Source organism: Trichogramma pretiosum, unplaced genomic scaffold (genome assembly GCF_000599845.2).
Source record: "Trichogramma pretiosum strain Unisexual culture from Peru unplaced genomic scaffold, Tpre_2.0 scaffold36, whole genome shotgun sequence".
Lineage (NCBI taxonomy): Eukaryota > Metazoa > Arthropoda > Insecta > Hymenoptera > Trichogrammatidae > Trichogramma > Trichogramma pretiosum.
The window spans coordinates 473,452-483,987 of record NW_019641685.1 but is presented as its reverse complement, the minus strand read 5'-3'; the positions used below and the strand labels follow the sequence as shown (position 1 = coordinate 483,987).

The following is a 10,536-nucleotide window of genomic DNA, read 5'->3' as shown; positions in this document are numbered from 1 at the left end:
TACAAGTTTACCCTTGGCTCAGGGAGACTAATTCTGTAGTGACATCAAAAACGATTTATATGATTAAGTTCATCTGGGTCAACTGAAATTATTCCTTGTGACAGGGTGTGTAGTGTATGCGTTGACCGCAAGGCACGAATGAGCCGTGCACCCGAGTGCGCTGCAGGGCAGAGAGTCCAGAGGCGCGGATAAAGGATACACTGCTACCGGCGGAGTATTGTTGACAGTAAAATAATTTTTTTATTTGGTTATGTCTTTCCACAGTCCGAATATCTTAGAGGAACTAGCTTCTACGAGGAGAATTTCCAATCACCAATGAGTAGTTGTTCACGGTGATATTTGTTTTTGTTTCAACGCGTCGACTTGTGCGAGCTTTGACACCACTGCTTGGACGTCTATACATGCAGAGACGTATGTTTTTGAACAGATGAATCCGAACGTATTCCATAACGATGAGAAATATCGCGCGTGGGTGTATGTGTGTGCGTGTATAATGTTTAAATACGGCTATACTGCGATCCAGTGCTTTCTCATAACCTCGAAACTGCTCGACGGTCTTTAACCAATGTTTTCAAATCCAACTGCTAAAAAATATATTTCTGCAGGTGAACTCGTTTCTGTTGTCTTTACGGAACTAGTCTCCCTGAGGCAAGGGTAAACTTCTATCCCCGTGTGTAGTACAGCATAGGTTTTTAACCTAATACTTACTCCTCAACTCACCAATTGTTTTGATACTTTGTAATCGTTGCTTCTCTGCGTAAAATCATATTTTCCAATCAAAATGCCAAAGGGCATTGCTTCAAGGATTCTTGATACTCCTCGTAAATATCAAGATCTCATTTCATACTCAAAAAAAATGAATTTGAATATCGAGGGAATATCCGCAGCTCAATTTCGGGGCATTCATCGTCACCTTTTTCGTGAACCAACAACAACCGCAGAAGTGGTACAATTACGGAGTTTTATAAGAAGTCATCAAAAAGAGATTCATTCGCATATAAGGTAATAATTGAATAGCTTACTAAAATCCGAACTAAATTCCTACGTGTTAAAAATCTTGAGTGCAAATTCAGAATGTAATAATTAAGTTAATTGATTTTGCACGATTTCACAATCAAAACATTCATTAAACGGAAGTTTCTTGAATTTCATTTGAACTCTTTTTGTGAAAAGTACCCTACTCAAGTGGCATTTTTTACCCAAATGTATTGTGTATTGTGATATTTATCTGCGAGAATATTTCGATTCACTTTTTTTTATTTTCGTACTTTGTTTCTAATAATACCTCGATTATAACAGATGAGGGGAGAGGAGAATATTTGAATTTAAAAAATCTTTTAGTCGTAGAATAGGGCGTTTTCAGATTGTCACGAAATGGTCACTTTACTGATTTGCCTGGAGGAACAACAAACAAGGTCTCTCATTTACATAACCCGCAGCACCTTGTTTGTTGTTCCTCCAGGCAAATCAGTAAAGTGACCATTTCGAGACAATCTGAAAACGCCCTATTGAATCATAGATGGACGCGGTAGTTTCACTGGGTGTCTATGGCAGAGCTCACTTGCATTGCCATACTGATAGATTCAGCAGGGAGCTCGGTATGAAACACAACAGTAGAATAGTATACACACTGTTTTTTATCATTATGATGAGAAAATGTGAATAAACGACGGTTAGCTTCCATATTCTGGTTAAATATAATCTTTATCATTTTCAGCTCCAAAAATGAGATCGTTTTAATGCGTCAGCAAAAAGAGGCTATCAAGGAAGTCTTTCGAATTATGGATGCAATAAGATCAAAAAAATTATGTAAAAAAGCTTTTCACACCTCCTTGCTGCTCGACATCTACAGCAAAGTTTGGACTGATAAGCCAAAAAAAAGAAGACTAGCAAAAATAAAAAAATTGCTCCAAAGTTATTTCAAGGCCCAGGAAAACGGCGACGCGGATTTCCAGCCTACGATATGCATAGGATTTGTGCTAGTTAAAGTGAGTACAAATAAGTATTTGTTGAAAAGATTTATTTAATGAAAATTGTTTTGACTGCTTTTTTATAGGATGAATTACACTTTCAAAATGATTCTGTGCTCGGTCTTGACGTGGATGAAAACATTACTGATTTCGAATGAGTGTTCCTCAATGGGAGATAAAAAAAGAAAAAAAAGAAGCCCTAGAAGTAATAGCTTAAGAATTGTAATCAATAAGCTACGTTAAAAAGCAACTATCAACTTGTCAAAAAATACTTGATATGTTCCGTGATATAAGGTAAAAAGCTAATTGGCTATCTAGGAATACTACATTTTACTCGTTCAATACTCATCAAAAGTTAATAAACTTGATTTTTACATTTGTTGAAATAATGCCTCATTATTATATTTAAAGTGCATGCTGCAACAAAATAAGTAGTGAAAGCTTAATTTACAGTGACTGGCGTCAAGGGGAGTTCCACAAAAAAAGACCCTTATATGCGGTCATTCAGAGGCACTATCTCCGAAACCGCTCGATCCATTTTAAACCCGCTTTTTGGAGAATCATATGTCGTTATCTGCGCGGCACGAGATAAAATTGTCTAGAAGAAGTGCAAAGTCCGAGAAAAGGCAGAAGGGCCGCATATATCTGCGCAAGACAATTAGGTAGCAAGCGAGTAAGCTCGAGAGGGTCATTAATTACCGGCCTATCCGTTAATTAAAGCTTGGCCATAATTTAGAAAACCGTTGCTTGCTTTGCACCGGGTAGCGAATGTTTGTATGTGCGATCGCTTTCCTTTCTCCGCGGAGCTCGAAGCTGAATTTCTGCCGCTGCATCCCGAGCTGCGAGACGATAAAAAGTGCGAAAAAGAGCCAATTCCCTCGAGCTCGTTGATAAGGCCAACTTCTTCGTACGTATAATACATTCGAACTACGAGTTAGCAAGTGTGTGTGTGTAGTTGTGGGTGTGCGACTTGCATCTCATGCAGCTAGTGCTCAAAGTTGTTGTCGGTGTGCGTGCGTAAGGGAAGGAGACGTAAGATTCGTGGCGCATTAATTTTCGCATGGGTCGCTGCTGACGGCAGCAACACACTTTTCGTTATCTCAAAGTCCTCGCGGTTAACAACACAGTACTGCAGCCAAGTATCAACGTACCTATATACGGCATGACTATATAATTTAGCAGTTCCAGAAGTAAATAGGGTAAAATTCATCGATTGTACAAGTAGCTTCGGAAAGTTTTATTTCTAATTCGCAAAAGTTCAAGTGAGAAATATCGAGTCAGAAATCAGTGGCAAACACCTTGCCGACAAATGCGAGGCGAGCTTGTAACGCTGCGCAAGCACAGCGTGGGAGAGTAAGTGCGCGGCCGAGCGAAATTTTCAGTAAATAAAGCGACCGAGCAAGGAATTGAAATTAGCTGTGTATTATAGGTAAAACAGTGTTATATGGCAGTGCAGCGGTATAGTTTACCGTGGTGTAACATGAATATTAGTACATATATAATCTGGCAAGGAGTCAGTAAAGGTACATGCGTGCACGCTGGGCCTATGGCTCTTATCAGATCGTTCCATTTAGCGCCAGGAAGGTCGCATTCCCCTGCAGCGTCTGGATAAAATTCAACGAGCTCGAGAAATTCGAAACGTTCATAAATTATTCCCGCAACGTTATGAATGAATTTATAGCAAGTTCGGACGAGGTACTTACGTCTAATTTTTACTCGCACGATAATAGCTCCCGCGTGTGAAATAGCTATATGTACAAGTAATGTCAACATTATAGACTTGAATACGACAAGCGAACAAACTCGGGCAACATCAACAACATCATCAACAATATAACAAGTACAACAGTCATCGCGGGTTAGAACTGCGATACTTGGATACATCCATATTTTACGTCTCGGGGTAACAAAAACCGGGTCCTAGATTCGCGGATATGTATTATTATGATTTTCATATGATACGAATGAGTCTTTTATACGCGTATTCGCCAGCAATTGCAAGACTTCTCGATCTATGCACGCACTTGGAGAAAGAGAGAAGCGAAGCGAGACTCGCGGGACGATTCGTTTGATAGCAGCAACAGCAGCAGCCGAAGCAGCGGCAGCTATGGTTTCTCTCTCTCTCTCTTTCTCGAATGATTTGTCGAGTGCATCGAAGACACCGTTATAGAGACCTGAGAGCGGCAGCGCGCGAGTGAAGTTGAACTACGTTTAAAACACTGCACTAGTAAATGTGTATACATATATGTATGCGAGTGGTGTAGTTAGGTGCGCGTGTGTGTTTCTTTATGTATGTATACACACGCCAGAGTGCGTATCAGTCTCTGCAACCGACCAACTGGCATATAAAGGAGCCAGGGAGAATCGTAGGCTCTACGAATAGTCGCGAGCTTTTTGTGAAGCTTCATAATTGAATCTGTTGCGCGTAAAAACATTGTCGAGTTCAACGTCGATCGATCAACGATCAAGAAACCAGCGATATTTTCATTCATCTATTCTAACACTCTAATCGTTTCGATTTATGATAATCTTTGTTTAAACGTAAAAATTATCGGAAATAGATTTTACATTTATTTTAATACCCACCGAAAGATTGTTAATTAGTAACCCTGAAAAATAATTTATCGCAACGCAAGTAAAAAGTTACAATTGAAAAGTGTATTAATTAAACATCTAAAAGTATTGTCATTCGTAGCTTGCGAGAACACTTGAAATTTTCTTCTATCCGTAAGCTAATCAGTGAAAATGTTAAGAAATAACGGACTGCAGTAAATAATCTAGTCTCATTTCCGAAAAGCTAAAGCCGCCGATGATTACCGATATAGTCTCACCTTACCTTAGTTACTTCAGTCGCGCTGAGCGAAGTTTCTCATATATATAAACACGTGCCAGGTCCAAGAGGTGCGAGGCTCGTTAACATACCGATGCAGCCACGAGGCTTTTACATATACTGTATAAAGGCGTACTCTAATTCTCAACAACAACTTGGACGATCCAAAGATTGTCTAACGACTTAAATTGCAAATTTTTCATTTGAACGAGCGAAGGAGAGCAAGAGAGAAAGAGAGAAAGCAAAGCCTCCAATGAATCTTGCTGAGAATACTTTGCGCTGTAAATTTGTGCTCGCCGACTCACTGACGAGGCAATTTCGTTAGATTATCGGTCAGTCTAGGTCACCCAACAAACTTAAAGTCCTGTGCCAGTCAATTTAAAGGAAGCTTCTTCTCAAGCATTATTAATTATTAGCAATGTTTATTTTTCATTGGACAAAAGATCAATAAGGTTAATTCTTCAATAATAGTAGCAATTAGTAGTACGCAAAATTTCGTGTGAAAGAAAAAGTTTTAACAGGCTAGTTCAACACTGTTTGTGATTTCAACCATTCTCAATTAAAATACTTTTACATAATTCATTTTAGGAAAAACCATTTTAATAGTTTCTCATTCGATTTAGTTGTGTACATTGGATTGAAAAAAATCAAGCTCGTAAAAATAATGACAAGATGTTGTGCACACATACACGATTATCATCGTTTTGAACCTTTGACGCGCTCGTCAATAAGCACTAATAAATAATACGATGCAGGTGACTTTAATTACGCGAAGAAGGGATTTTTCTCGTAGAGCTTATTATTGGACAAAAGGCAGCAGAGGCACATGCGTAGTTCAGCGGTGCGCGTCTATACCGGGGCCCTTTGACATGCGGAATTTGACTCATAGAGAAAATACGGCCACGAAGAACGTCGCGCGACGACGTTCGAGTTAACCGCCTATACGGTAAACCTGCACAGTGGACAGCGTCGACCACAAACTTTGATTGCGTCACCGATGATGAGACGCTTTCCGCGAAACTAAGCAAACTTCGACGTATGCTTCGGGTATAAAGTCCTCAGGACAAAGCCAAAGACGATGAATCTCACAAGTGGCAGAAAGTCCTTTTTATTGGTCAATTCTGTTCGATGAACTAGATGACGCACGAGCTCGGGGCCGCTTGAAATGTATAAAATTAGTAAAAAATAAAAAAAAAATGATTCAAGCTCGCGGGTGCAATTCGAGATTTTTGCGAAGTTGAAAATTAAAGGTCGGCTCTTAGGGGGTTGTCACGTCCATAATAGCAAGGGGAAAGCTTATAAATTAGCCATATGTGCGTGAGCTCGACGATCAGCAATAGAATCGGTCCAAGCGGGAGCGATGAAAGTTCCAAAAAAGCTGCAGATCCGCACTCTGGATACATGTGTATTTAGACGTGCGCCGCAACGTCGTAGTTGGTCGCTCGAAATTGCACGTTTGCGAGCTGGCTGCAGCCATGGCCTGCAGAATAAAGAGCCTCGGCTCCAACCTTGAGTGTGCAGTTGCTGCCTCGGCTACTCTGTTATCGGCGAGCGAGAGAGAGTAATTGTAGCGCTGGCTGCGAGAGCAGAGGGAAGAGATTTCACGAGGCATCATCGGGCAGGCGCGAGTCTTGCGTCGGGGTGATCGTGGGCTAGTCGTGTCGGGGCCGATATTCTCTCTCTCGAGCTGAGGCCGCGACGTGCGTGCAGTGCGCGACTGTATATATAGGTGTACGCGCGAGTAAACGCCTGTAATTATCAAGCCGTTCGCTATACATTTAATGTAGCCGCGCACGCACAACAACGGGCAACGGCTGTAGCAGTGGCGCGCGTGCACATATAGTAGAGCTCGTGCACTAGCACGCACGAACGGACACGGCCGCCGACGATCGGCGAGACGTTGGGGGCTGCGGCGCGTCCGGGGCAAGCCAGAGCAGCAGCCCATCTCGCTCGTTCGCTTTGATACGCGCTTTTGTGGCGCAGCCAGCGCCGACTTCCTGACGAGGACGATACGCCCCAGACACTTGGAATCACTTACGCGCGACTTTTTCTTCCCAGCTCAGCTGGTGTTTCATCTTCTACATAATAAAAGTCTTGCACTATTTTCGCTTTTTTCCGCAGCTCGAGACGGTACTGCACCGTATAAATGCTGTCGAATGGCTGGGGCTGGCTCGTCTCACTCTCGGCCGTCGCCACAGCGACGAGCTACGGCGGCGGCGGCGCTGGCAGCAGCAGCTCATTACATTTTTGCACCTCGGTCTCTCGCTGCCGCGGCTATTTCATTACGATCGCGCGCAAAGGAACAGGGGCAAAATTAATTTAACTCGGACGCGCCTTCACCTCCTTGCGCGCAGCGGTCATGTTTATAGAAGGTGCTCGTGTTCACGTCGCGATCGCGCGCAGGCAACTTATTATTACGCGAATGCCTGGGCGATACCGCGCGCGATCTCCTCGTGTATTCTCTCCTTCTTTTTACGTCTTTACGGCTAAATACCATGCTCGAGTTTTTTTTTACTTTCCTTCCTTCTTGACCGATTAAAATTCATTTACCAGGGTGAGTATAATAATGGGCAGGCTTCAAGCTCGACGCGATGCTCGAGGACTCCCTAGGACTATGGAATCGACGATCCAAAGCTTGAATTACGAAAAGCCTCGCGCGCTCGAAGCCTCCTCCGGGTGCGTATTGGCGCAATGATACGAGCGTCCGATAAGAAGAAGCGCGGCTCGCACTCGTCAGGCAGTGCGCGCTCAGGCCGCGAGTGTCACGATCGCTTTGGCACGCAATTACAAGCTGTGCGCGCGCGCGAGAGCCTCTAATAGAGCCATTAATCGAGCTAGCCGTGAGCTCACGCGAGCGCCCGACCGAATCGATATGTACATCACGACTTGGCGGCATGTGCTTCGTCTTTTTTTTGTCTGCTTTCTTCTTGCTGTGCACAGTCGCATCGCACTTGGTCGCGCAGCGCCATGCCTGTTGTTGTTACCGTCGCTGCCGCGCTCGCTTTTTTTACTGCATCTCTATAGCTGCTGTTTACCAGATAGAAATAGTTCAAAATTTCTTACGGCATCTATCGCACTTACTTGAACTTGTTGTTCGCGCGTAGGTAGTTCAACGCTTTTTCTTAGGGGTGTTTTCTTTGTAAGTTTCGAGGGTGGCTGTGAGTTATAATTAAAAATATTACTTTACGTTATCCATGCTTTGTACGTCAGTTGAAATTGTTATGACATAGTTTCAAACAATACGGGGGAAAAAATTCTCTCTGCATGAGCCAAAATTTACAAATTAGTAGTCGTCTGGTTAAAAAATGAAACATTAACCACGACAGTGAACAAAAGGTGTGATGATAGATAATAATCTTCAAGTAACACACAATCATTTTAGCGCAATTTTCATTGAAATTTTAGAAAAAATGTGTATAAATTGTCGCGTGCGTAATCTTTGCAACCTTCGTGTATTTTCTCTTGGTGTTTGAGCAAATTCTGTTTATGTCTAAAAAAAACTGTTTTCTTCTCACAACTGTCACACGAGTAATCTTTAATTAATGAGTTGTTTTTAGGTGTCTTCTCAAATTTCTTTGATCCCCATATTTCTTTTCACAAATGTGGCATGCGTAATCTTTACGACCTTCGTGTACAATGTAATGATGCTGGAACAAATCTGATTTTTGTCCAAATTTTTTTTCGCACTCCCCGCAAGCTTAATCTTTGCGACCTTCGTGTACTATCCTTTGGTGCCTAATCAAAGCGCTTTGAAACCCAAATTTTTTTATCTGGTCCGCTGCTTCCGCCGCGAGTCTGTGCGAACTCGGATTGAGCAAATGTTTGGATTCCATCACGTTTAGAGCTCTCCGTGGTTCGTACATGAATTGGCTCCGGTGGAATAAAATGACCACGCACATGAGTGGTTATACAGGTATTAACTCTGCAGGTAGAAGAGAAGGCATAGGGTAGCCTTGGCATCATCTCGCGCACATCTTTTGAAGAACGTGGTCTCCCACCATCTAAGACGGCACCACGAAATAAAGCCGCGTCCGAGCACTTCCATCGCTCGGGCAGATAGAGTTTTAGTGGGTATTCCCTCACCGACGCAAATCGGTTGAGGGCGAGTCCCACACACGGGGAGGTTCGGGGTTGACTTCAACTCCAACCTCCTTACGGTGCGTAACGCATTTCTCTATCTATAAAAAAAAAAAAAAAAAAAAAAAAAAAAAAAAAATGTCGGAGCAAATTCATTTTTTGACCAAATCCCATCTCGCACTTGTCACAAAAAAAAAATCTTTTCGACCTTCATGGACTGTTTTTTGATGTTCAATCAAATGCGATTTTCTTCCAAATTTCTTCTCACAAATGTTACATGTGTGATCTTTACGCCTTTCATGAATCGTCCTATGGTGTGAGAGCAAAGTCGATTTTTGTCCACGCTCATGGACTGCCTTTATGTGCACGAGAAAACTGTGTTTATTTCCGAATCTCTTTGCGCACTTTTCACATAACTAATCTTTGATGACATCGTGTACTATCTTTAGGTGGAAGAGCTTGTCACATGCCAGATCTTTGCGATCCTTATGAGCTGTTTTTATGTGCAGGAACAAACTTTGTTTATTTCCAAATCTTTTCGCGCACTTTTCACATAAGTAATCTTTGAAAACTTCGTGGAATATTTTGTTGTGTTTAACTAAAGTTGATTTATTTTCAAATTTCTTCTCGCACTTGTTGCGCGTCAAATCTTCTTGTTTGTGTACTAATTTCTGATGCGTCAACAAACTCGATTTTTTCACGAATGTCTTTTCGCATCTGTCGCATGCAAAATCATTGCGGCTTTTGTGTTCTGATATTTGGTGCCTATTCAAATGACTTCAAAATTCAAATTTCTTTTCGCACATTTCGCATGTGAAATCTCTCCGGTCATTGTGAAGTGTATTACGGTGTGTGATCATGCTTGATTCTCGTGTAAATGCCTCCTGACAAATATCACAAACGTGTTTTTTGTCGTCTGAAACGGCAATATCTTGTTCACTTAAATTATTTTTCGAGATAATTTCCACAGATTTCTTCTCACTTTTATCCATTTTTGTGTCTAAATCAAACAATGGATCCTTCTATTTGATGTCACGTAAATTGAATGAGTGAAATATATCTTCTAGTTTTATGAGTTATTTCATCGGGAAAACAAAATTTGAACTAATTTGTTGTTACTATAAACATGATCAGTGTTTCGAGAGATGATATTAAAATCTTTTATGATCATATTGTTTACAATTAAGGTTCCGATTGATCTGTTTATACATTGTTTTTACAACATTTGAACCAATTTAAAATTCAAACTCGGTGACGATCCTTCGCCTAAGTACTAAGACTAAATATTTGTCAATAAACTTAAATTTTTATATCGTTATTTACAGGTATAACTTTGTATATAGTGTATTGTATGCAAATATCGATAATTAATTGTCAACCATAAAGAATAATCACAGAATTTAAGCTTGCGATTATATATTCTAGTCGAAATTTTTTCCGGATGTTGCAATATTATGTTGTTATTTCATTTAAGTCAATCTATTCATGGACAATTCCAGGACGTAGGATTACCGAATTAGTATGCTGATAAAAGTTTGATGATGATAAAAATGGCTCGCTCAGCTAGACAAAATCACAAAAATTGTAACCAAATATGAAACAATGCTTGAAAAATCAGGTTCGATGCATCTTCAATCGTTAGCTTACACTATCAATCTT

The 10,536-nt window shown here is 41.2% G+C and overlaps 2 protein-coding genes across 2 annotated transcripts in view; one reads left to right on the top strand and one right to left on the bottom strand.

Moving 5' to 3' along the window:
- The first annotated feature begins 226 nt into the window (after window positions 1-226).
- LOC111694168 lies at window positions 227-2,278 on the top strand. The gene is made up of 3 exons (XM_023461172.1): window positions 227-1,002; window positions 1,718-1,988; window positions 2,057-2,278. The coding sequence occupies exons 1-3, from the start codon at window positions 782-784 to the stop codon at window positions 2,126-2,128; spliced, it is 564 nt and encodes a 187-aa protein (XP_023316940.1). The 5' UTR covers window positions 227-781; the 3' UTR covers window positions 2,129-2,278.
- Window positions 2,279-8,879: 6,601 nt separating this feature from the next.
- Window positions 8,880-10,536, bottom strand: part of LOC106651019 (zinc finger protein 431-like) — a 30,721-nt gene continuing 29,064 nt past the window's right edge. Inside the window, exon 4 of the mRNA XM_014369343.1 lies at window positions 8,880-8,978. Within this exon, the coding sequence (XP_014224829.1) occupies window positions 8,880-8,978 (99 nt within the window). The remainder of the gene's footprint in view (window positions 8,979-10,536) is intronic.